The 27,349-nt window shown below is 44.9% G+C and overlaps 1 protein-coding gene across 5 annotated transcripts in view; it reads right to left on the bottom strand.

The window, feature by feature from the left end:
* Positions 1 to 839: 839 nt before the first annotated feature.
* Positions 840 to 27,349, bottom strand: part of Ap3b1 (adaptor related protein complex 3 subunit beta 1) — a 200,184-nt gene continuing 173,674 nt past the window's right edge. For 4 of the 5 annotated variants that reach the window (NM_001429216.1, XM_087621631.1, XM_087621632.1 and 1 more), the window contains 3 exons: positions 20,290 to 20,387; positions 15,385 to 15,523; positions 840 to 1,558 (listed from right to left, as the gene is read on the bottom strand). In NM_001429216.1, coding sequence (NP_001416145.1) covers positions 1,405 to 1,558; positions 15,385 to 15,523; positions 20,290 to 20,387 — 391 coding nt within the window. In that variant the 3' untranslated portion in view covers positions 840 to 1,404. Of the gene's footprint in view, positions 1,559 to 15,384; positions 15,524 to 18,751; positions 19,173 to 20,289; positions 20,388 to 27,349 lie in introns of those variants that run through there. The other variant, XM_087621633.1, reaches the window with a different exon arrangement.

The following is a 27,349-nucleotide window of genomic DNA, read 5'->3' as shown; positions in this document are numbered from 1 at the left end:
ACCAAACCATCTCAACTATGTCGTCCTGGCTGTCCTGGAACTCATTATATAGACCAGGCTGGCCCCTCACCCACAGAGTGCTGGACCTGAAGCGTGCACCCCCAAGCCCGACTTCTTAACCAGTTTATAAAAAGGTATCGGCCAGGGGCTGCTGCACATCTGTAAACCCAGTACTTGGAAGGTGGAGGCAGGCTCAGTCTATACGGTCAGTTCTAAGCCAACCAGGGCTTGTCTCACCAGCAGCAGCAACAAAAGCAAAAGCAAAGCATTCGAAAAGTTCCCTGATTTATAAAGAGTAACTTGAAGGAAGACGGTTTCTTGCCTAAATTAGCAAATAGACAACCTGTAGAGAGATGCTACTTCTCACAGTTTTAAATGGCATGTGGTCAACTGTGTCCCCGTCAGTGTTGATAAGGGTCCGATACTAACGTCTTTGAAGGGAAAGGGAACCAGGCTTGCTTTCTTTAGCAGCTGCAGCAGCCTAGTCATGAGATCGCTACAAGAGAACCTGGACAGAGAGAGAGGCTCACGTCACACCAAGGCTCCGGTTTGTCATTAGAGCGCTCACGGCCATTGTGCAGCAGGGTCACAATGCTTGCCTAGTGTGGAGAGCTAAGTATGTTCACGAATGCCTGTCATCCCAGCACAGGGAGAGCCGAGGCAGGAGGATTTCGAGTTTAAGGCAGAGCAGGCTGCTCCCTGAACCCATCTCAGAGAAGCAAACAGCTGACCTTGTTGGGAGAAGTTTCTCTTTATTAGCTAAGCCCTGTGGTTCCCAGTGTGAGCAGAAATACCTGGGCACACAGGAAGTCCAGCCAGGAAGGATTTGGAGAGGCAAATGCTATTCATGTGCTCCTTTATTCACCCTGATGTTCAGGGGATTTCATGATGACAATTGTCGATAACCAATTGTAACACCAGAAAGTTCAAAGAATGGGATTTTCAGAGAGGCCATTTTTTTTGCATTTAATTTAAAAAGTATGGCATTTCCTTTTCATATACCGAGCTGAGAGGCCATTCAGATCATTTCCTTGCTAATTTTTGCCTCCTGCCATAGGAAGGACGATTTCCAATACATTCTCAGTATCTGATGCACATCCATCATTCTCAAACACCAGAAGGAAGATGAGGTCAAAAGATGTCGGCGGGCAGAGGAGATGCCCCGTGGATTGAGGAGTTGAGAAAATGGACAGTAAAATATATGTTCTTTGGTTAGCAAAGCGAGGAGGGAGAGGAGCGTGTACATGACAGACATAGCAGCATTCTAAAGCAGAGACAAGAATGTCGAGAGTGCGCTCTTCCCCGCTGCCAGATGGAAGGGCTATTATTATAAATGAAAGGCAGCAGTCGTGGATGCCAGGCACTTTGTTCTGTGCCAGGTTCTGAAGTCCAGATGTAAGCAGGTTACCCCTGGGACAGGACAGGCTTCAGCTCCCTCAGCAGCACAGAGCCAATCACGGTTTTCTCGGTGTTGATGATAAGTTGGGCTGTGGAACCTTCCTTCAGTTCCACGGTGACTAGCATCAGTGACCCACTGTGCACAGTTTTAGCTGCAAACCTGCAAGGAAAAAATATGAGAGAGACCTTTTATCCTGAGTAGGGAAAAGGAGGAGGAGACAGCATTCATTCAAATAGGCTTAAAGTAACTCTTTTTCTTAATGAAATAATTTATTGAAGGATCCTCACCGTTCCATACCCAAAGCCAAGCATCCTTTAGAGAAATCAACAACCTGTCCAGCCCTTGCCTGGCCCATGCAGGCTGCTGTAGACATTTTCCAACCAGAACAAGCTGAGGAAGCCTGCATCACTCCCTAGTTTGAACGGAGATGCATGTGGGCAATCTCATTATCATATACTTAGGAAACACACACTCTTTTGGCAGCTAACATTTTACCATGCGTATGGCTATTTCAAATATGCCGCCATACTTTTATTTTTTTTTTCTTTTTTTTCCCGGAGCTGGGGACCGAACCCAGGGCCTTGCGCTTGCTAGGCAAGTGCTCTACCACTGAGCTAAATCCCCAACCCCCATATTTTTATTTTTTAAAACACTTTAAGAACTATTATCTTTCTTGAAGAACTTGGAATTTTAATCTCTCATATCTGAAAATGATTTTGCAAGAAGTTAATTTTATATACATTATAAAATTTTCCCTAAGTCTCAGTGGCTCACATGAAATATCCAAATACAATTTCTACTGTTAATGGTGACATGAAACAAAGTCACATGACAGCTAAGTGCCACCCCATACCCCCATTTTATATTCAGGACATTAGATCCTTCTTTGTGCTTTAGGATAGAGCAGAGGGAGCTTGAGGTCTAATGTGCTATCACTAAATTCCAAGACACGAAGAACCTACCAATTACATGGAATTAAGAGCAAAACCAGCCTGTAACACCGCAGTCGGCTGGAAAGCTGCGGAGGCTCAGCGGGCTTCTGTCCATCCCACTACTTCATTCTGCATGCACAGGGGAGCTCGGGCCGAGAGGAAGGCTGGCACCCCGTCCTAGGCCTCCCCTTCTCCCTCCTGGACCACGCTCTGCACATTTTGAGGGGAGGGAGTCTGATTGCAGGGATGACTGGAGGAAAACAAAGTAGCACACAGGAGCTTTTGAAAACACTAACAAGTGTGGAGCAGGTCTGTGACCTGCTGCGACCCCACTTTGCAGGGCCAATCCCCTTTCCCCTCTCTGGACGACACGTGTCTGAATCTGAGCCATCTGCCTCAATTTGCGCAACATCTCCAGCCACAAAGGCAGCCAGTTAGCCCTGACAACAGCTCACAATACATAAAAATACAGCCGCAGAGCTGACAGCATGCTGCCCACCATTCAAGAGCAAACCAACTGGTCAGTGTCTCATGTCTGACAATTAGCATGGGCCTCGCACAGAGCCCGGTGCCCTCAGGGATCTGTTTAATTACCATCAACATAAAAGGGAGTTTATCAGGAGACTCTCAGAAAAACTTCACTCCTGACTTAATTAAAATATTAGCCACTTAAGCAGGAAGCAGATTCTCTTTAAATCAAAAGTAATTTCTTTTTTGAGTTTTAAAAAATGACATCAAGAGCTTATCTAACACATTAGATTCTTCTTTTTTTAAAAAATCTAACAAGTCATGTTTGGCCTAAACAGAACGATGGAAATTAGATCTTCAACGACAACAAAACCACCATCCTTGTCTCCCTCGGCTGAGAACCCAGAGTAAAACACTAGCTAATGGCTCCTTAGCGAAGGCCATCAGCAGTCTCCCCAACCATTTCTCTATATTCTCAAACACACCAGAAACTTGCAGGAATTAGAGGGAGAGTTCCAGCAGAGAGATGGACCAGCTAGGAGTGCAAACCACACCCATGCTCCTAAGGACTTTGGCTTTGTTTCTTTAAGTAAGCTTTACATATATATACATATGTATATATATGTTTGTATGGACACACAAGCAGTTAGGCACTGTGGGCACCTCCATCTTCCCTTTGTGAGAAGATACACCACTCCCTCACCTCCTATCACCCCTACAAATGTGTGCATTTCTCTTGTCTAAATAATAATAAAAACCCCTATGTCTATGTATCCGTGTGGGTGTCTGTGCGTGTGTCCAGAGGCCCACATCATCTGGAAGATGGTTAGATCCCCTCAAGTTGAGGACATAGCCATAGACATTTTAAAGGCTGTTTAACTTCATAGGAGAAAGATATTTCTATAGTTTGCTAAACTACAATCTCTTCCCATTCATCTACTCAACTCTCCCCATAGATCTGGTCACCACACTTGTAATTCATTCAACAAATATTTCGACAGCGGTCTCTATTTCTGACAGGGCCATAATTATGTAAACAACAGTCTTCTTAGTCCCTTTATTTACTTAACACTTGTGCCTTGGGACCTCAGAGAAGATTATGCCTGAATGGGAACACACAGCACCATTTGAATTTCAGGGCTATAGCCCCAAGGCACATTTTATTTCTCTTCCATTAAAAACTTAAAGAGTTAATGTTTGTGGCTAGGCAAAGACAAATGGCAGTATGTTTATAGAGATTAAAACTAGTATCCTGGGCATGTTTTTCAAATCCTGTTACAAAATTCTCTGACTGAAAGACCAGGAACATGAAAGCTGGGCGTCTGCTTAGTCTGCGGCGGCCGAGTAGGCAGAGCTCTAAGCAAGCAGCAAGCATCCTGGCAACCACGGCCACTGCCCCTGAGCACAGGCGGCTGTGTCCAGGCAGCGCGCAGGCTGGAGGCTGTGCTTTAAAGTGGGGACCGGGAGATCAGATGTCCGACCCGCCCACTTCACAGTTCAAAGAGAACGGATTTAATTGGAAGATGGCATGAGTACAACTGGATTCTTTGGGTCCCTGGAAGGCAAAACCACTCCCCGAAGTTACTAATCATTTAAATTCTGAACAAGCTATGTGTTAGCATATATTCAAATTATAGTTATAAAAAGAATACTAGTTAGTAAACAATAGTTAGAGACCTTGATTGACCAAATTTAGGGATGCAAAATGTGGCAGGTGATATCAGGTCCTCAGAACTTGGTCTCTAACAAGGTCTTTTAGTGACATATTGTTTTGTAGAAGGCAGAAGTTCTGACTGCTGTCAAGTAGCTGTTTATACCATGTGACCGACCAGAGGTGGGGGCTAAGCATTCATACAGTTTCATCTGACCCACAGAGACAGGGACTGACAGAGATGAGGAGGTTGAGGCCACAGGCCAGGGCATGGCAGAGCAGGCACTCAAACTAAAGCATTATGAATACAGGTCACAGTCTTTCAATAGATGCAAAAATATACTCAGTATTTGTTCTTATCAGTCAACAGATTATTTTTCCGATTTATCTGGTAGGTCCGCTAGGTATCACCATGTCAGAGTCCGTAAGGAAGACTTTCTCCTTGCACACTCATGTGCCTGCTTTGTGGATTCTGTGTGCAAAGCGTCCCGACTTAATCCTCTGTCCTATTTTTATCCTTGCTCTTATAGACTACAGAATCATCTCCCTGTTCCTTCCAAAGTCCCCAGGAATGAGGAACAGAAAATCCTTCTGAGTGGCAGTGTAGCAGGGAGGGGACAGACAAACCTGGACACCACAGATGAGGACGTGGGTGTCGTGCCATCGGGCAGAGGTGCAGGGCCTGTGCATGACACCCCTGTTACTAAGGGACGGTGCCTGGTGGCTCTCATTTCATTCTAACAGAAGCACTCAGTGTTTATAAGCTGCGAAGGTGAAACTGCTGGGATGCGTCCATATGCCCGCTCACTAAATGTCTTGTCCATTATCTCTGGTAACTGACATTTAATCTTGGTTGAATTCTTAAGATTCAAGGAAAAGGCCAAATAAGCTCCTATTGTGACCTAAATGAGAACAAAGTGCCACACTCTTGTAGGAGTTATTTTGTAACTACCGTTGGGATGATGAAACTGGCCACATAATAATACATTCTGAATAAATATATTGCCTTCAGTTCATTTAAATCTGTCAGAAACTGGCTGTAGACCACACTGTTCCTTTCCCCCTCCAAGACAGGATGCGCCACAGCTCGACTGTGTAAAGTGGGCCCAGGTCTGAGACACCCACCAACGCCAGCTCCCCACGCACAGGCAGACCCCCTGCAGCTAACGGCCTGACCACAAGCTCTTTTCTTCTCTTGGACAGTCTCCTGCTCTTGGATTTTTCTATTCTGAGTTCAATTTCCTCCTGCTTTCTGTTCTACTGGTTATCAGAAGCTGTGACAATGGCCCGCTCAGGCTAAAACTTTTTTTTCCGACTCGTACACGAAGCCTTCAATTACTGCCTGCTGAAGCAGACAGAATCCTATTAGTAAGAAAGACGATCACAAGATGCCCTGCCCTGCCCTAGCTGTATAAAAATAATTAGTCCAGAGTTGACAAATGTGTAATGAAGGCGTGCAGTCATTATATGTAAGAAAGCCTGGCTTGGACGGGGTCCTAACCACCAATACGAAAGCGTGCTGATTCGGAACATTATCTTCCGAAGGATTCGAAATGGTAAATCTTTACTGTCTTGGCTTAAGTAGGACGTTGTGAACGAACAGAGATTCTGTATGGTGCAAAGAGTTCTATTTTGCTGACTATTATACAGTAGTTAAAATTCAGTCCATTTTACCACTAACAGGAAGGAAACATGAACGAGAGATTTATCCAAGACAACTTTAAAAACTGACCTGGAACACTGGCACAGAGTGTAACAGGTGGAGAACAGGCAAGAAAACCAAACTTCCATTAGGATGTAGATGGTATAAAAACACCCCAACCATCGGCCTAGTGATCTAGTCTTTGTACAGACAAGCTAAAATTTAAGTGCACTTCCTAAGGAAAACATAGCGATCCTGGCTGGCCTGCTTGGTGGGGATGAGACAGAGTTAACAGCAGAAACCAAAAGGAAAGCCCCTTTCTTTGATCCGTGACAAAACTGTCAACCTAGAAGGACTCTTTTCCTCCCAGTTTTTTAAAATATGAATATATCTATTTATTCTTAGTAAACTTGAGCATTATAGATTTATTATCCCACAAATGGAAAAATTAAACAAAGCTTAAATGCAGAATGCTTTAAATGGAAACAAAATCAGCTGTGCAGTCTGGTTATGCATGGAGTATTTAGATCGTCCTTCTGTGTGAAATTAACTGAGGTCCAAGTTTGTTTTCAAATGAGATGCTGTTCCTAGTGCCAGGAGGGTTCCAAAGCAGATCCAAAAGCAGTGCTGCCCTCTAGTGGACAACTACTTGCCAGCAGAAGGAGCCCCAGTCATTAATCTGTCCCCTAACTCTCACTTCTGTTGGACTCAAAATGTGTCATATTGGAGAAGAGACCCAGTCAGATATCATTACATCAACAAATGTTTATAGAAAGCCTTGTTTCAGGGCTGTTTGGAAGTAGTCTTGAAGCTTCTGAAATGTGTGCATGGAGACAGCCAAAAGCACAGGGTAAGCAACAATTGCTTTCATGGCAATCCTCAAAAATCACATGGAATTTAAATCTCTTAGAGGTTCTGTGAGAAAAGAAGACAATCAGTACACAAAAACAGTATCCCGGAGCAGATGTGGAGGCGCACCCTATAATCTCACCATTTGGGATGCTGAGGTAAGTTCCAGGCCAGCCCAGGCTATAGGCAAAGCTGCATCACAAAACAAACACCCACCACACATCACATCCCACATTACCCCACACACACCACCCCACCCCACACCACACCAAACATCACCCCACACACCACCCCACACCACCCACACCACACACCACACATCACACACCACCCCACACCCCACACACCCCATACACACCACCCCACACCACACATCACCCCACACACACCACACACCACCCCACCCCACACCACCCCACACACCACCCCACACACCACCCCACACCACCCACACCACATACCACCCCAAACATCACCCCCCCCCACACCCCACATACCCCACACCCCACACACCCCACACACACCACCCCACACCACACATCACCCCACACACACCACACACCACCCCACACACCACCCCACACCACCCACACCACATACCACCCCAAACATCATCCCACCCCACCCCACACACCCCACACCACCCCACACCCCACACCACCCCACACACCACACACTACCCCACACCACACCAAACATCACCCCACACACCACCCCACACCACCCACACCACACACCACCCCACACCACCCCAAACATCACCCCACCCCACCCCACACCCCACACACCCCACACACACCACCCCACACCCCACATCACCCCACACACCACACCACACACCACCCCACCCCACACACCACCCCACCCCACACCACCCCACACACCACCCCACACCACCCACACCACACACACCCCACACCCCACACCACCCCACACACCACACCACACACCACCCCACACCACCCACACCACACACCCCACATCACCCCACACACCCCACCACCCCACACACCACCCCACACCACACCAAACATCACCCCACACACACCACACAGCACACCACCCCCCATACACCACACCATACACCACACCACCCCACACATCACCCCACACACCACCCCACACCACACCACCCCACACACCACCCCACACCACACACACCCCACACCACCCCACACACCCCACACACCACCCCACACCACCCACACCACACACACCCCACATCACCCCACACACCCCACACCCCACACCACCCCACACACCACACACCACCCCACACCACACCAAACATCACCCCACACACACCACACAGCACACCACCCCCCATACACCACACCATACACCACACCACCCCACACATCACCCCACACACCACCCCACACACCACACCACACCACACCACACACCACACCACACCACACAGCACACCACACCACACCAAAAAACCAAACTGAAACCTGCAGAGAAAAGCAGACAAAATGCAAATGTAGCCCAGACAACATTCTCTCTGGAGATGCTAAGAGGCTGAGAGCTGCTTTTCCAGCTCCCTGCCTTGATCCTACCTCAACTACAACAAAACTGTTTTCCTCTGAAGACTTGCTTCTGGGACAACTTCAAAACCAGCTGGCTTACTTGGTCCAGCCTTTCAGACTGTTCTGACTGGGACTTCTCATCTCAGCATACAGACACTGGACCACAATACTAAGGCCAGCTTTCTTAAGACTGACAAGTTTTTCTAATTTTCCTGCTCCCTGACCCAAATTCTCTGCCCCAATTGAATAGGAAGCAATTACAAGAAGACTGTCATCCCAACGCCTTAAACTGGGATGGGTGGTTTTGGTCACTTTTGAGTAACAAATATATTGTTATTTCAGGGGATGATTTGTAAGTAAATATGGTCTTAGATAGGGAGAGAATGAAATAGAGAGTTTAGACTCACGGGTTTCTATCTTGTCTTTCCTCTTTCTATCCTTCCTTCCTTCCCTCCTTCCTTCCTTCCTAGATAAAGAATAGGGGGTATATAAAAATATTATAAAAAAATTAAACAAATGGGGTAGATTATTAAATCTACTTTTAAATAAAAAATATTTTATAGCCATAAACTTACATTGGCAAAGATCTTTATATATTGATACAAAACAAGATTAATTTTGTTACGACATAACACATATGTGTGTTTCAATTCTTGAATAGGTATCATACCTGTGCAACTCATTTATTAATATAAGGCTGAGTCCTAGTCCTTTAAAAAACTGTTTAGGATAATTAAAATAGCAAATTAACGTTAAGTTAATCAAACTCCTGGACTTGTCGGATACTAGTCTGGATTATTACAGAAATATGCGTCCTGGGTCAAACAGATTATATAGGTTACTGGAGACAGGCAACATCTGCTTGCTCAGATATACTATGAGTAGATAGATGGTCTTCAAAAATCTCAGAGACTCACAGAATATGGGATTTGAACATGTTTTTACTAATTTAATGCCTTTTTGACATCGAGACAGGTCTGTCTGCTCCTTACAGGACCCCCATTCCACTTAAAAGAGGACAGTAAGCTCCAATAACCTCCCCATGGAGCTGCTTCAGCTGTGGCGAGCTGGGTTTCAGCTACAGACACCTTGTCCACAAAGAACAAATGGACGCAGGGAAGTTCACTGCCAAGCTCTGCCAAGACAGGGTAGGCAAGATCTCTCTAATTCCTGCTCCACACAAGGTCTGTCAGATATTCTGGGCCAGAAGGCTGAACACGGATGCTCCGGCATTATAGAGACCATACGGGGCCCTGTCTGGCAGTCAGCTGTCTCTATAATATATAATTTATATAATTTCTGGAGACTGCATACCTGCACTTCCTGCATACTCAGGTAATATTTACTGCTTCTTAGGTCTCTGACGGGGTCGAAGACTAGACAGAGTCTTACTATAAGCTTAAATTGTTTAGGTCTAACAAGATGTTTTTAGGATGGTAATACAAGTTAGGATAAAATTTGAGTTAGATACAAGACTTTAAATACACCAAGATAGGACAGATAAAACTTTTTCCTTAACTGCCAAATACTATATGGATTGGACATTGTAAATGTATGTCATACCTTATAGTTCTCATAACTGTCTCATAATTGTCATAATGGTATTCAATTTGTATTTATTTAAAAGAAAACAATCCTTTTATTGGACTAAAAGGGGGGAACTGTAGAAAGAATATCTTGTGTATCAATGCATCACCTGTCAATTAAAAAGCCTGTAGCCTATGGTTTAGACAGGAAATGGAGGTGGGGTATCCAGGAAGCTGAAAGGATTCTGGGATACAGTCAGGCGGGAGATTCTCTGGGTGTGATAAGATTATTTAAGTTATATCTAGTCAGAGATGAGCCTGCCCAAGTGGCCAAGGTATTTGTAAATATATTTTGAGTCTGAGTCTTACTTCTGGGAGCATGGGGGCTGGGAGGCAGAATTAGGCCTAACTTTAACACAAACCCACATACACTATTATCAAGTTCAATCAACCAAAAGGTGAAAGAAAGGCAATTATTAGGCCCATCACTGTTCATTCGAGAGATTTGTGAGAGAGATATCTCTTTTTTTTTTCTTTTTTTTTTTTTCGGAGCTGGGGACCGAACCCAGGGCCTTGCGCTTCCTAGGTAAGCGCTCTACCACTGAGCTAAATCCCCAGCCCCGAGAGATATCTCTTATAAATCTCATTTGAACTGTTACACAGTAATAGGACTTACTTAAATGAACTTAAGGATAAAAATTAAAGAAGCTGCTTGTACCTTACTTTAATAAGATTTAATGTTAATCCTGAAATGAGCTACTTTAATAAGTATTGATAAATTAGTGACATGGACACACTACTCAGTTTAGAACACCAGGCTTTCTTAGTAAGTAACGACTACAGCAACAAGAGCAAAACATTTATCCTAAGGTTGTTGTTATCTACAAGGTGTGTATGTCAAGAAACTTGCAATTAAAACATGGTAGAGGGAAGGCGGATCTCAATACACACAGGGGAAGAAACAGAAGCACTGACTCTGAGCTAACAATGAGAGAGGCTCTGCAGCGATCCAGCTGGGCAGCTAAGCGCCAGAGTTGTGTGAGTACCCGAGGTCTGTCTGCACCCAACATCCCATTTCCCAGTTCACGGCTAACTGGATAAACCTGTTGTCCATGAGGTGACAGGAAAAGTCACAGTAACTTAATGCTGACACAGATGTTGGAACTGTGAACATGGTGCCAATACCGGAGTCTGCTTTCCAGGCACCACTGCAGCTATCATGGAGTCCCGCCCTCGGAGACGGGCTCACAAAAGAACCTGCAGAACCTCACCTGGGACCACATGTGAGTGTGGGGGCCTACGTTCAGTACGCACCGCTAGCATCCCTTACACAGCAGTTTCACAACATCACGTGGCTATCCCTAGCTAGGCAACCCCGGGCTGCACCAGGCTGTGGACTTTGGACCATACATGCAGATTCCAGGCTGAGTCACAGACGACTTTCCAGGGAAAAGCCTTAGAGACTTGGGAAGCATGGATGGACACTTAGTTCTCTGCTTCACAACTGAGCAGTGGCAGCTCAGGTCTAATGTTGCCGGCGGAGGTGGTGTACACACAGCTCTAATCCCAGCACATGGTGGGCAAAGGCAGGTGAATCTCGGAGTCTGATGCCAGCCTGGCCTTTATAGTGAGTCACAGGACAGCCAGGGCTACACATAGAGAAACCCTGTCTTGAAAAGTGAGAGAGAAAAGAAGTAGTTACTGGATTCTTCTCAGACATCTTTCTGGCCCTAGATGAGCCTGTGACTCCTACGGCTAGTCCTGGAAGTCTCCCTTAGAACACAGACTCCTGACTCTGTGGAGGCGGCTCATACGCTGCATAACGCTGGCTGTGGTGATGTCACACGGACTGCACTCCTGGATGACCTTTGCAGTTCTGACCTAAGATTCCCACAGTACACAGCCAGCCACTTACGCTGTACAAGAGGAAACGAGGGCTGGGGATTTAGCTCAGTGGTAGAGCGCTTGCCTAGGAAGCACAAGGCCCTGGGTTCGGTCCCCAGCTCCGAAAAAAAGAACCAAAAAAAAAAAAAAAAAAAAAGAGGAAACGAATCTGCTCCACACAACGTGCTTTGTAAATGTTTTTGGGTAATGACAGAACTCATTCCCAGGAGGCCCCTTCTAAAGTGTGACTGTGACCTGGGAAACAGCAGACTGCACGGTGGCTGGTGACTGAGGTGACGGACGGCTCTTCTCCCAGAACCTTTTGCTAATCGCATTGAGGAAGACAGAGAGGCGTCAGACACTCAATGGCACCCAGCTTTTCTGATGCTACCAGTTGTTTAGGATTTCATGTTTGCTTCCACAGTTGATGTTTAAAAGTAGTAACCCTCTAATCTAAGTCTTTGAAGTGAATTCCGTATACAACACATGCTTGGCCCTCCCTTCCCTCCGTCCTTCTCTTCCCGCAGTACTGGGGCCTGAGTCTCACTCTGGCAAATGCTACTCAGCCCACACTTTACTCTCTCACTCAGTAGCCACGGCAGGCCTCAGACTTTCTATCCTCCTGCCTCAGCCTGAGTAGCTGAGCACAGGTCTACATACCTGGGCCAGCTACCGTGTGCCCACAGTGGCACATCTGTCCAGTCATCAAACTCTACGTCCCTCAGGAAGGCACACACATCTTAAATAGGCATTTAACCAAACACATTCAAAACGTGGGGAGCTACGGGAAAAACAAGGCAATGAAAATTTTATTCATTGATTGGTCATTGTTACAGTCCTGTAAGAAATGATCTTGAAAACTAAGGAGAACATATGCCAGTTTATTATATAAAAAAATTTAAATCTTAAGTACTAGTAGTCAAATGTTTTCCATGTTTGGCTTTTTAAAATCATTAAGCCAATTGTTGTTTACAAACATTAGAAGGATTGGTCCAAGTCTTTCATAAGCTCAGAAAGCTCTTGGAGAAAAGAAACAAAGTCATTAAATCCTTGTAGGACTTCAATGCTGTCAGCAGATGATATCTAGGCTTAGAGAAAAGAACAACATCCCTGGGGGAAATATGCAAACACTACAGTCAACAAAATACAGCTCAAAAAATACCAAACTGCCACTTTATGTCACTAAACTGAAGACAGCGATTGCTATTTCTTTCAAGTGAGATTAAAAGCAACACGGGGGTGGATTTTATAAACAATTAAAAGAACAGCAGTGTTAGGAAATCAGCGAAGTAACTTGAATCAATTTAATTGAAAAAATATGACAATGAGGTGCTTATGGCCTGGAAGCCTTTAAAAAATACTTAGGGCATTAAACGCCATGTTTTTTTGCAACGCTTGAAATATTTTCAGGTGCAGTGGACCTGAGAGGCAAGTTAGGGAGGGCAGCAGTGTCCGTTAACTCTACACAGACATCGTTCTCCTTGTGCCTCTCCTGCCTCAGGCTGCAGAGCCCAAAGCCAGGCCCCTATGACGGAGCTAAACAGAGAAGCACCGAGGGAGCCCGGTACATTAAGGTTGAGTGCTCCGTCTGCACGAGAGTCCCACTGAGCTGGCTCAGGTTACCTGTCTCCTTTGCGTTAGCAGTAATGACTGGGCAATGGCTGTGCTTTGTAATTAAAGTCACTTGACTTCCAGAACAAGTTTCGGGAAATTATGCAATAATCAAGATTATAAAACTGGCCTCTGAATCCCAGATCAGGCACGCCTTTCTCTTCTCTAATAAACTGTCTCTATTTCTATCAGCAGAAAACCAAAAACCAAACCAAACCAGAAAAGCCTACGACACTTGTCCTTCTCCGACCACCTTCTAGGGGGAAGACGGCTTTCATGAGATTCAGCTCTAATTAAGAAGCTAATTTTACTTCTTTTCATCTTGGAAATGAAAAACTCTTGTTTTTCGAAGCGTGAAACCCACAACCCAACAACTGCCACACGAAAGCTAGAGCAGCCACTGGGTGTGAGCCATGATCTCCCTGGATTCTGTGCATGCGCAAGGAGAGCTACGATGCCCGCAGGCCGCTGCAGCTCTAGACGGGAGTGAACTTCACGAGAAGCCAGAAGTTAAAGCCGACAACACCAGCCTTCTGTTCTCTATTTCCAGGAACTCATATATATTAAAGAGAACCACAGGAAGGCAAAAGACAGTTCACAGGGGTGGGGACAGCTCAGTGGTGAAGAGCTTGCTTGTCATGTACAGACAAAACAGGAAAACTCAGAACCAAATGTTTTCCTTTCCCTGAAGAGGCTTTATTATCTCTCCGTTTGAACACCACCACTTGACAGACAGTTGAGTCTGCATTATGGTGCCAGTATGATGTCCTTCCTTCCGTCTGCTTATGTTAATCACCACTCTCCGTGAGATGGACAGGGTTCTTATAAATCAACACTTTTACCCAGTGTCCCAGCCCTTCTCTTGCTATAAACAAAGTAGAAACACCTGCTTCTGAGAAGCGCATTCTTGATCCTGCCTAGCGAGCCCAGCGCAGGCAACAGTGCCAGTGCTGTAAACAATGGCCTCTCTGTTCTGCAGAGGGCAGGCTCACTTCTGGAGTTGTTGGCCACAGGCTTTTAGTTCAGCCCCAGATTTAGCTTTCTATCTATCACCAAAAAGGTGGTGAAAGTAAGTCCCCCAGGAGAACGAATGACCTGCCCCAGACAGCAGATCTAACAGCCAAAGCACCCACCACAGGCTTTGCAGGAGCCTCATCTGCTTCTGTGACAAAACAGGAGGAAAACAAAACGGCCTGAAGGGCTGCCTCTGTGTCCTGATTTCCTCCCGTAGTTGGTAATGGTATGAGAGGAACACACCCAACAGAGCGTGCGGATATTGGTTGTAGAGATGGTGTATGTGCTGTGACGGTGTTTGGATGCCTCCTATGAGTTCACAAAGTCCTCTTAACAACGATGTGGCTAAGGGGTGATTCCTCTTCTCTTTCTCTTCACTTGAAGCTGCGGGCATCAACCGAGTAGTGTGTGAGCACAAACCATACTTGCCTCTTGGGACACAGGACTTGGATGCTGGGCTTCCTGGGAGTGAGGAGGAGCCATTGCCGGCTGGCTGTCCAGCAGCCCCTTACACATCAGAAGCAGCCTGAAGGGAGTGCGGGTCAGGGATGGCTGCACCTGCAATGCCCAGTGCCCCAGTGTACTGTTTGAGGAGTTTTCCAAGAAAGCCAAATCCAGAAAAGTAAGCAGCATTCTTCCTAGTCTTATAAAAGGCATCTTAAGAAAAGGTATTATAAAATGTAGCCGTCATCTCAGCATCCTTCACAAACAGCCATGCCAGTCTCAGAAGGATGCTATAAAATGGGATGCGGCTGTGACCCAAGCCCACCAATTAAACAGACCACCACGGCACTTGGTTATTCCTGCCAAAGTAAGCAATGGGTTAAAAACTATGCTTCTGAATACACGCGCTCTCTCGAAGGTTACTGAGCCCACCTGTGTATGTTATCTTGGCTGGAAGGCACTGCACCGAGGTTGGCGACGTTTACAACCTTCTGGAGGATCATGGAGGGGGTGAAGTTCTGCGGAGCGGCGATGAGCGTTGCCGACGTCTCATTCATCCCAGTGAGCATCCCTGTAACAGCAAAGGAAGGCTCCGCTCAACTGGTCAACATGTGAAAGGGGTCTGAGCAGCTTTAAGCTCAGTCAAACTTTAAACATTTTCTCGACGAGAGGGATACTGCTTTAGAATTTAATGCATAAATTACATAAAATTAAAACAAAACAGTGTTTCTAAGATTAAAAGAAACTTTTTTCACTGTGTAGGAAAATATGTAAGATGCTGTAAAAAACAAACAACGTTCTTTATAAATCTGACTTTATACTAAAGGTTCGAACCTAAGAATTCTAAATAAGGAGTTTTTACCTTCAGCCCCTTTGAAGATGTAGTAGGGCCAAGTGAACGGCCTCGATCTAACCTGGGTATATACTCTATCATTAGCTATCTATTCTGCTCCTTCCAGGATTAGCACCACGTCTCATGACAACAGACGCAGTGACACGGCCCCTAGCCGCGGTACCTGATGAGTGGCTTCCAGGTGGCAGCAATGACTGGAAGTCACACAACAGCCACGCAGTTCTACAACGCTGAGGGGCTAAGCTACACTCAACACTAAAGCCATTTATGTAGTGAACAGAACTAGAGCCCAAGCCATGAACAGGGATGTCTGAAGTGAGAAGTGTGACAACAGAAAAAACATAAATCACAAAATTCTAAATTCCAGGACATTTCAAATAATATTACAAGAAAAAGCTAAGTGAAGTCAAATTTGGAACACACTCCACGGCTAACAACAGCTATGCCATTAACATCAGAGCTGACTGTGGAAATGTTCAGGCAGGAAACGCTTGGGCAAATCCTGGAACGTAGTATCTGGGCTAAAAACCAAAATGACTACTACATCCATCCATGTGCATGTATGACGTAGGTCGTGAGCACTAATGGTGTCTATTAAACATAACCTTTTGAGACATTTGATCATGTGCACAATACAGGTCCACAACTTATGAAAATGGTAAATTTTGATTTCATCTTTTCAAAGAACAAATGCAGCCCCCATCTAACCTCCAAGCCCATACACGCACTTTAGTTATTTACTGCAGAGGAAATGTGATCAACAGGAGAAAGACACTGAGGGCTAACAGCACTGCAAATACCCTGTCCCTAGCCATCGGGTAAAAACCGGAACCATCTATGTCCAACAAGGACACGCTTACAAACCACTCTCAGCCCCAGGAAGGAACAGTACACTCTGTCTTAGGTTAACTTCCACACTAGGCAGAAGCTTTAACAACTGCACATGCGGCCAGACTGCTTTTAAGCGAAGCGCAGAGGCTGACATAAGGCTGCCGGGAGATGTGTGTCCTCATTTAGGATTTAAACCGTCTCCATTAAGCTCTATTGAGGAGCGAGCCGAGTAAATGCATGCAGCTATGTTTATGTTAAAAGCCTGCTCCGCAGCTCGTAATTAAAGGAAATGCTGCACAAAGCCAGCACTTTTGTCACGCTCCTGTAAATGGAAAGATGGATAGCACTCAGAGAAGTGAATGCATTGCTCCATATTTAACCTTAACACTCTTGTCATTAATGGTTTGTCTAACTTGGTCTATAAAAGACAAGGTACTGCTCCATTGAAGTAAAATTAAAAAAATCAAGCAAACCATGTTCTTCAGAACAGAAGATTCATTATCGTCGGCTAATGTATTGGCATAGGCAAAGTAACATCCTATCGAGTGAGGCACCGCTCAATCTGCCTTCCCACCCCCCTTTATTTTTAACTCATGCTGCTTTATTGTTATAGGCAATTTGTACCACTCAGCATGACAGTGTAAACTGAATCAAGATTAATTTACATGCAAAAGAACACTTAGGAGAGCAGCACGGTAAGCAAATGTATTGTCTCGATTGCTGAGGTGGAAAGGAACCTGGAAAGGGAAAGGTACTCTAATTAAGGGGCATCAAATATGATTGCTTGTGCTAGTTAAGGGCCAGAAAATAGCAAATGTCTGACCATTTAAGGAATTAGCATCCTGCGAGTTCGGAACCCATAGGATGGGTGCATAAATCACAATAAAATTAGGCAAGCATTCTAGGTTTCTTAAACCAGAAATTTTGCTTAATGAAAATATATCAGGTATTCTCAAATTAACAAGAAAGAAAAATATGCCATGGTGATCGATAATGTTTGTCTATGTATGTATGTATATATGTATGTATGTATGTATGTATGTATGTATGTATGTATGCATGCATGTGTATATATAAAAGTCAAGGTCCAGGGACATGCTTTGAAGCCGTCAGAAGGAGGGCTGTGGTTTCACTGAAACAACATTTCTTCAAGGTATCAGACAAGATTCAAATTAAGCTCATCAGATGTAATTAATAGCTAAAACGAAAACCAAGAAACACAATAAAATCTTATTCAAAAAGATTTTTGTAAATGTCAGATTTGCAGTTAAAATGACAGGAAGCACGCCCAACGGCCTGGGATCACCGCAGGCCCGAGTCTTCTGAAGGGAAACCGTCTTTGCAGTATGCGTCTTGGTATTGAAAGGCTCTCACGCACAGCTCATTAACTAACTCTGATGCTCAAACTCGGAACAAATACATCACAGCAGTGGAGGCTCCGTCCTGTGAGTTCTGAACACCGTCCATGCACAGGACGGAGCACCCAGACTCCACTTCACTCCTGCTCTGTCCACGCGCGCTCGGCGGCTGAGAGAGACTGCGGGTCAGGGTGCTGCACGTCGGCTAAGGCCACTTCTAAGACTTTACGTACTTTCAGTTCTGTCTGTCTTTGTAATAAAATGGAACCCGGTCCTCCTGTTTATAATTTTCCAATCCTAATGAATACACTTACTGCACTTTTTGAGCCTTAAAACACATGTTCTGTGAAATGAACTAATTATGTTAAGTGTGTTTATCAAAGTAGAAACAGGATGGGAAGCTACTGTGTAACACAGCGTACACACTTCTTTAATTTACTTCCATTTTACCTTCTAGGACTTTACACTGACAAACGTAGAGAAAAAGGTTTTCGTTTTGGTTTAGGACTGCCCACTCCTGAGTCATCGTAAGAGGTCCGTGCCGCTCAGACCCCTTCCTGGATCCGTGTGTAGAGTTACAGATTGAGACCTCTACCACCAAACCCGCTGAGCACCGTAACTGAAGGAGGGTACTGAAAAGGCCCGTGGTAAACCTGCCAGCATCAAGTCCCACATCAAAGGATGAATTCAGGAAGACAGAGAGAATGATACAGAAACGCCAGGAGACCTGTGAGGATTTACAAATACTTCATATAAACACATTTTCAAATAGCTTTATTCAGAGTGGCCTTTCTGCTCTATTAAACACAGCAAACAGCTGCCAGCTTTATTCAGACAAATAATCAACAACCATAGAGTAAGATGGCAGACGAAAAAGGAATTTTGGCAACAAGCCCGCAGAGGACGGCGCCTATTCTCCATTTGCACCTCTCTGGTGCACGTGCGGTTCTGTATGGCTAGTCAGCGAAAAATCCCTCAGTCGCAGCAGAGAACGAAACGTTTGATGGAAACCAGACATATTCTAAACAGGAGCCGAGGGCGAACAAGGGCATGGGGAGATGTGCGGGACAGAGCAGACCGCACCCCGAAAGCAGACATCCATCCCTGCAGTCAGCACCGGCCTCCCTGGTGAGCCACTCACCTTGACTTGCTGAGCAGACGGAAAGCAGAGAGGCAGGCTTTAGCCAGCAAAGGGCAGAACAGTAAACACGAGAATCAATTCATTTGTCATTAGGAAAAGAAAGCCACAGTGATCATTTCTTCTAAGCAATACTCAACTTTTCAGAAGACAAATACAAAGTTGAATTTAGCTATCTATCCCTTTTTAAAAATCACATTGTGAGGTATGAGAGGTGAAATACTGACAGTGATGTCCGAGGTTGCCATGGTGGGAAGGCTTCTAACAGGTCTCTCTGATCCCACAGACAGTCAGGGCCGTATGAGATAAACACTCAACACTACAATCACCTAGGGCCCGGAAGCACGGCCTCCCTTCAGCCAGGGACGAGGGATGGAAATGACTGAATGACCTCCAGATAAAGGATCTTTGGTTTCAGCCTCCAGAGGGAAAATAGTTTAGGCTCAGATAAACTTTTACACATTGGGGATGACAGCATTTAAACAGACCCTACCATTATGGGCCCTGTCCTTAAACATATAAAATCAGTGTTTCCCTCATATCCACACATAAAACAGCCCTCACTTTTATTAGAAAGCATGCTTGGCTTTGGGCAAGTACAATATTAATAGCTGCATTCTGTTGTTAATATTTTCTTCAGTGTATATTTAAAAAATCTTTCAGATTTGATTTAGCCAAACTATTTCTTTAATACAGTCAAGAGAAAATAGAGGTATTTCAATAGTATAATTAGGCTTTATTCAGAAGGTAGAGTGTGTTACTGTGCATACAGAAAACACAGGAGGAGGCAGAAAAGAGCTTTGTAACAATGCACAAACAAATGCAGACCCGAGGCTCACAGGAGGGAGAACAGAGGTGAGTCTCCAGTTCCTGGAATTTAAAACACGGACATAGGGCAGGGTTCAAAAAAACCTCCCAGAACTGAACACGTAAGGACCAGTCTATTATTTTAAAGCCACATTAACTAATTTCCAAGGCTGTCAACAATATACAAAGACACGAACTTTTAAAGTATGAGTGCATACATAAGAAAAAAATGGGAGTGCACGCTAGCCTGTGGACGGCTGGGGATGTGTGCAAACCCTAGCGCCTGGCTGGAAGCACAGGTGTACACTGCGCGGTACAGAACTTCCTAGCCGACTGCAGTCACCTCTCACCTTGCTCCTTCTTAAAGTCTTTCTCTGACATGGCCACAGGTAAAAGCAGCTCCCCAACAGGTGGCTGGATGTTGACGTTGAAGCAATCATCCTTGGTGCTAAGGAAAGAAAGATCAAAGATGACCAAATGCTTAGAAAAAAAAATCATTCCTTTACATACTGCACAGTTTAAAAGAACAGTTAAACTTGAACTTCGGAGCCTCCTGCTTTCACTCCAGGATTCTGGGGTTACAGCCTGCACAGCTGAAGTACTGAAGGTAAGAGCCCAAGGGTGTCTGCATGTGAGGCAAATGCTACCAGACGAGCTCTATTCCCAGCCCCACAGAGTTTTAATCTTCATCGTTTTGTATTTTGAGACAGGGTCTTTTGTAATCCAGACTGGCCTTCAATTCCTGATACTCCTACCTCTACCTCCCAGGTATGTGGCACATACCTAAGAATTATGGGTACATGCCACCACACCTGGTTGCTGTTATTTATTCTTTATCTGCAATACAATTAACTTGCTTCTTTATTTATCTAGAAGTTTAAGCCATATGTGCAACTGAACTTGTACACATGCATGCCCAAGTGTGGAGGTCACAGGACAGTTATGTGGAATGGGCACTCCTTCTACCTTTAGTGTCTTGTAGGATACAACTCAGGTCATAGCTCCAAAATTCCCTTTTTAACTCAACACATCATCTCCTAATTGTGTCATTCCCTGACAGGACAGGATGAGTTTAAGGAAGTCCGTTTCTGTGTAGAGTACAATTACGTCCTTAAATCTCCTATCGCTGTCAATAAAGCCTTCCAGAAACACGCTTAGGAACATAGACGTTAGACAGCTGAGGATGGCTGATGAGGACCACCGATTAGGAGTGCTCTTGGCTGCAGATAACCGGAACTCCGCTAAGAGTCCTGGAGAAGCGGGTGTCCACTGTCTTAGACTGAGAGCCACAGGCTCATCAGGTGGACCCAGCTTTCTCTAGCTTCCCACTCCACCACCCACGGGACATTGTAGGCTTTCCTCATGGTTGCCAGATGGCTGTCCAATCTCCAGGTACCACTTCTGCATTCCAGTTAAAGAGGGAACATGATGATGTATTGGTGAACAAATGAGCCAATCAAATCCGGTCCCAACCAAACCTGTACCTGAGGCAGGAGGCAAAGCGTCCCTTGAGCTGTCTACACAGGGACTGTTCCTTTCAGGCCTCACTGGATCCCATGGGCAAGGAGAAGGTAACTTGGGACATGAAGGTTACAGATACAATCTAGCATGGGACTGAGGTAGGGTAAGGGACTAACCGGAGAAGGGACATACAAGCTACTTACTTTTACATGACTACTGATTTTTCTCTTCTTGATACTAGGGCCCAAACCTAGAGCCTGATGCATGCTGGCCAGTGCCCTATCACAAACTTACTCCACCTTCCCCCGTCTCCCGGACACTCTATTCATATAAACCTTACATTTTTCAACACATGAATTGTTCAAGGCAGACCAGTGTGCCCTGTGTATGTATATTCCCAATGAACATTTACTGTTCTTATGTACTGTGCAATTATCTGAGAAACTTAAAGTATGGGGCCTTAACACAGGTCCAGTGCGATGGAGAACTTCCTGTGCCGCAGAACACTCAGCACTGGAGAAACGTGGGTGAAGGTGTGGTCCAGGCTGGGTTTTTTTACAGGAGTGAAGGGAGGAAAACCTTGTACCTAGGCCTGTATTTTCAAAATGGCGAGCAGCCAGGATGAGGCAGAAGGCTTTATATACAGGATGCTCAGTCATCGCAGCTTTCTACAGAGCTCCAGCTCAAGGCTGCTGTCCTGGAATCCTGGCCAGCTCCTGCCTCTTCACTCTTAAGTGTAACAGTATGTATGGCCAAGGAGGCACACCGACACTTAATTCACAGAACCAACATGAAGCACTTTCAGTGTCCAGTTTTTAAAGATTCCTCTGTGTGTGCGTGTGGGTAGCCAAGGCCCCAGAAAAGAGCATCAGATCCCCTGGAGCCACTATGTGGGTGCTAGGAAAGGACCTTGGGGCCTCTGCAAGAGAGCTAAGTGTTCTAAAGCACAGCACCATCTTACTAGTCCAGTTTTAATGTTTCTTAAAGCAATGGCAAACCATTGGAGATCACAAGCACAGATCCTATCTGTGACTTAGAAGCTGGCAAGGTGGGAAGATCATGTAAGTCTGGTGAAGGGGCAGGTCTCAGAGCCCCTGTTAGGGTTAAGTGAGCAAATAAAAGAGTGCTAACAGTGAGTCTAAGGGACCGTTCCTGTTACACAAAATCTACTGGTAGGTAGGTCTACTTGAGAGGCTGGGGGTGTGGCTTAGCAGTAGAGTGCTTGGGGCAGGAGTAAGGTCCTGGGTTTGTGTGCCAGCCACACTCAAAACCAAAATCCAGAAACAAGATTAATCACACCCCCCAGGGCTGTAAGCACAGTGCTGGGTTTGTGCCCGGGGAACTCTGCCTCAAAGCCCATGCTTGTTCTGCTGGACCACGCTGCTTCTCCAGGTCGAGAGCAGTCATAATGGGAAGGTGAGGCATGCTCAGTGACGGACGCAGTCTTTGAAGTTGACAGTGAGAGTAACTGGATGAATGGCGGCAACTGGAGGGAGTCTGGGCTCTACACAAAACAACTTGGATTTAATTATCGTATATTCTGAGATGTCCAGCACATAATTAGAAATACAAATTAGGAGGGGCACGAAAAGAAGGTGACATGGAGAAAGGACACACTGAGAAGGGCGTGGCAGACAAAGCCAGTGGACAAAGGAGCTGATGAGGACAGATGGGAAGAGTGGCCTTGGAGGGAAGCCCGTGCCAGGCCTGCAGGGAGGCCTAACGAGGACTCAGAGGAGCAGCAGCAATGTCTACCTCAACAAAATAGAGCAGACAGTTGAGGAACCCAGGGCAGTGAGGTGCAGGGGACAGAAAGGAGGAGGGACTGGGAGGAGCAAGGAGAGGCACGGAGCTTCCTGACAGGATGAGAGAGGCTCAGGGAAGACAGAGAAGAGGAAAAGGCAGGGGCTAGGGTCCTACTAGAGTAAGGTCTTAGACAGCGTGAGCCCAAGGTGAAGAGTCAGCCTGGGAACACAGACGAAAGCTGCGCCTGGAGGGGCCCACTGCAAGCATGGCTGGCTTCTGAGGAGAAGTGTGGCAGTCCATGAAGGAGCAGGTGAATGGACATGTGTGCATACTACACAGTATGTGGAACTGTATGTATGAGACACAAAGCGAAGGGCCAAGGCACCTAGTGAAGAAAACGCCTACTAATAATGTACTAATTAATTTTTACACCTCTAATTTCTTGTGTTGTATTTTAGTATGTATACAATGTCAGCATACCAACACACATGCTTACATATGTACATGTATATTCATATATACACAATGACAGCAGCAACCAAACGCATACACGAGAAGCATGTATGGAACTTTAGCCGGGACAGCACTGGGAGGTCAGATGCGTGCTATCTACAACTCTTTTTAAAGTAGGAGCAGTGTCCTCCTAGGGCTCCTGAATGGTACCTCACACCCTGTGGGTTCAAGGTGGCTCTGCGGCAAATGACAAGGAAGGGTGCACAGTGGGAGGAGGGAGGCAGCTCAGCTCTGTGGTGTGGGGAAGGAATCTTGAATGGTTTGTCCCAGCAACACCCCGTGTGTGGGGACAGCAGACACCACTGACCAGATGTTCCTGACCTTGGCGTTCGTACACACTTTCTGTTGAGTCTGTTGAAATGGAAGGAGTGTGTGTCCAAGGTGACTGGACAACTGCAGTGGTGGACACTGCTCCCCGCTCACCACCCACGAGTCTGTTTGTTCTTTCTTCTTTGCTGACAATGAGCCCCGGAAGACATTTTTCTCCACCTCCCTTCCTGCTTTTTCTTTTGGGGGTAAGGAGGAGGCACAAGAACATAGACAGGAGCTTGAGTTAGAGCAGCCCTCATGGGGCCATGAAGACACAAAGTCCATCCTAAGTGAATTGGCACATGACACAGAAAGGCAGAGGCCACCAGCTTGGCAATGCTGAGAACAGTCCGAGTTCTTACAGCAATAATATTTTAAGCCCTGACGGTGAAGCCACAGATGGGCTTCTATATCGCACAGGAGAATGACAGCCTCAGACACACTAAACCAGTCTTCCAGGCATGGCTTTGTTAACATGAGAAGAGAAGAAGCGCCTTCGTATTTGGACAAACGTTTCTTTCATTTCTGCCAGTCTCCAGGGTGTCCTTCAATTCTTCTTTCCTATCATTTTACCTTTTTTTCTGATCGTTTCACTCTCTTTACAGCTACTCTTTTCCTTTAAACATAATTAAAATATTTAAGTGTATGTATGACGTATTTGTGTGTATGCAGTGTATCAGAAGATTACTTTATGGAGTGGGTTCTTGCCTTCCACTTTTATGTGGGTTCTAGACCAAGCTCAGTATCTCCCTGGTCACAGATACTTCTATCTTTCCCCTTCTCTTCTTATCTCCTCTGGTGTACCATGGGGAAATCCCTATGTCCGTTTCTGCTCAGATATATCTCGGCATTGGTAAGGCCTGGCAAGACAGATGTGACAAGTCTGTGTCACAAGACCCGTGAAGTAGCATTATCAAGACAGCTCCGTACAGCTGAGCTACACAGAACAGGATGGCACAATCTCCTGTAAGGTACGATTTCATCTGTCGTATGGTTAGCTGTGATGCATATACGACTATGTTCAACCCCATTTCACAGATGCCTATGATCCAATTTGGTAAATTTTCTAAGTAACGGAGATGGAGCACACAGGCTGCTTACTGAACCCGAGACTCATTGTCCTTGTCTAAGGAGAGCAATAGCCCCTCAGAGGTAGTTTTAACTATTACTTGACATAAAACATCCAGGACCATGCATCATAGGGACTTAAAACTTACATATGCGATCCAGATGTATCATAGATCTTTCTCTAAACAAACACAAACATGTCTCTGAGCTTCATCCTCTAAAGATGAAAATACTCAAGTACAAACAATTTATAGTTAGCACTAGACAATGTCAAAATGTTCTAATAAAGTTAAGCCAGTTTAAGGTTCATAAATGATACACAAGGAATACACACTTTTCTCTGCCTTTCTTACCAATGTCACATATTAAAATTATTTTGGAATTTTGTCAGTGATAGGTGAAACATCTCAATTTTTATTCCCTAAGAGTAGCCATGATATACATTTTTATACGCTCACCTGATACTTGCATATTTTCTTTAAAAAAAAAAAAAAAACGCTTTATATTTGCCTCCATGAATGTACATACAGCTTAAGGGTGTCTGGTCCCTAGAACTGGAGTTACAGACAGATGGCTGTGAGCCACCATGTGGGTGCTGTCTCCAGCCTTCCTCCCTTATAAACTGCCCATGTCTCCTCTTCATAGTCTCCAGTGGGGCCTTAGTCACAGAACAAGAATGCTCATATATCCAGCCTACAGAACTTGCCTGCTTTCTACTCATGTTCACGGTTCCTACTATTTCTTTTTTCTTTTTTCTTTTTTTTTTTCTCTTTTTTCTTTTTTTCGGAGCTGGGGACCGAACCCAGGGCCTTGCGCTTGCTAGGCAAGTGCTCTACCACTGAGCTAAATCCCTAACCTCCTGTTTCTTTTCCATAAAGAAATTTTACATTTTTAATAAAATCATATGCCTTTGTATTTTTTCTGGATATAACTTGCTTTTAAGACTTTTGCCCACAAATAATCTAAGAATATTTCTCTATTTAAATATGTTTATAGCTTTAAAGATACAATCTTTAATTTACTCAGGAATGATCTGTGGAGGAAGGTCTCTGCTTCCCGAGGCACAATCCACACTATTTACAGAGGGTGTCCTCCTGTAAGTAACCCAAGAGCCCCCGTGACACAATTTCTAAATTCTCAAGTTTTGTTTTGCTGGTCCCTGTATCAATGCCAATGAAATATTCTTGTGCCTTAATACTTCAACATTTTAAAAAGACATTTCTTCATTTAGAAAGCATTTTGACCTTACATCTTACCCTTCTACATTTTGCTTGCATTTTAGAAATGTGCTGAATTCCCTGAAAGCCTTCCTGGCACGGGACCCAGGCGCCATACTGAGGTAGAGAAAGACACACTCAAGTGCATTTGCCTGATGAATAGCTGGGCTTTCACTGAAGACCAGGGTATATTTCTTCTTAATATCACTTCTCTCACAATTTAAAATATTTTGTTTGTATATTCTTTTAAGACTGTTAAGAAAGTTGCACTGCCTGCTCTAAACGTCTATTAACAACCTTAAAAATGCATTATATGGATTTTCTCTTGATTCAAGATGTTGGGAGCCAATTATCCTACAATGTTCTGCTTTTGGTTGTCGTTCTGTGTCGGCTTGAACCTCCACTAGAATGTGAACAGTTTTGAGGGTATCTCTTAGTCCCTCCTGACTTAGAGAGGATGTCTCTGAAAAGTGTGGATAACGTGTGTGGCTAGTCAGTGAATTCACCACCCATGTGATGTACTCGCTTATCGGTTATCCTGGGGGGGGGGGGTCTTGACACGAGGGACATAGCCATATGGTGATTTCTTGTTTGCTCTAAAAAATTTTAGTAATAGAAATACTTTCTGTGAAATTCTACTACAGTTAGCCTTTTAATCTCATTCATATTTTTCTATGAAAAAATTAACTCCATACATCATCCCAACATACTAAAAATTATACATAGCGCTATTTTATATTTCTGAAAATCTCATCTTTTATGTTCCCTTTCAAGTCTTTGTCTCCCTTTTCTTTAATCACAGCAGCTCAGGTTTTCTACTGTAGACAGCTCCTGTGGTGTGCTACTCAGGAACTCTGGTGGGGTGGGGGGATCCCACATATTTTGGTAACTGAATTATTTTTTTCTTTTTTTCGGAGCTGAGAACCGAACCCAGGGTCTTGCGCTTACTAGGCAAGCGCTCTACCATTGAGCTAAATCCCCAACCCCAGTAACTGAATTATTAAAACTAACTTTATGGCTATCTATAGATTCAGCTGGGTACAGTTTCTGATGTGTAAGCACACTGAAGCTTTGTCAATTTCCCTACTAGTTATAA

Source organism: Rattus norvegicus, chromosome 2 (assembly GCF_021556685.1).
Source record: "Rattus norvegicus strain SHRSP/BbbUtx chromosome 2, alternate assembly SHRSP_T2T, whole genome shotgun sequence".
Taxonomy (NCBI): Eukaryota; Metazoa; Chordata; class Mammalia; order Rodentia; family Muridae; genus Rattus; species Rattus norvegicus.
The sequence above is the reverse complement of the archived record's forward strand: the minus strand, read 5'-3'. Positions and strand labels throughout refer to the sequence as shown.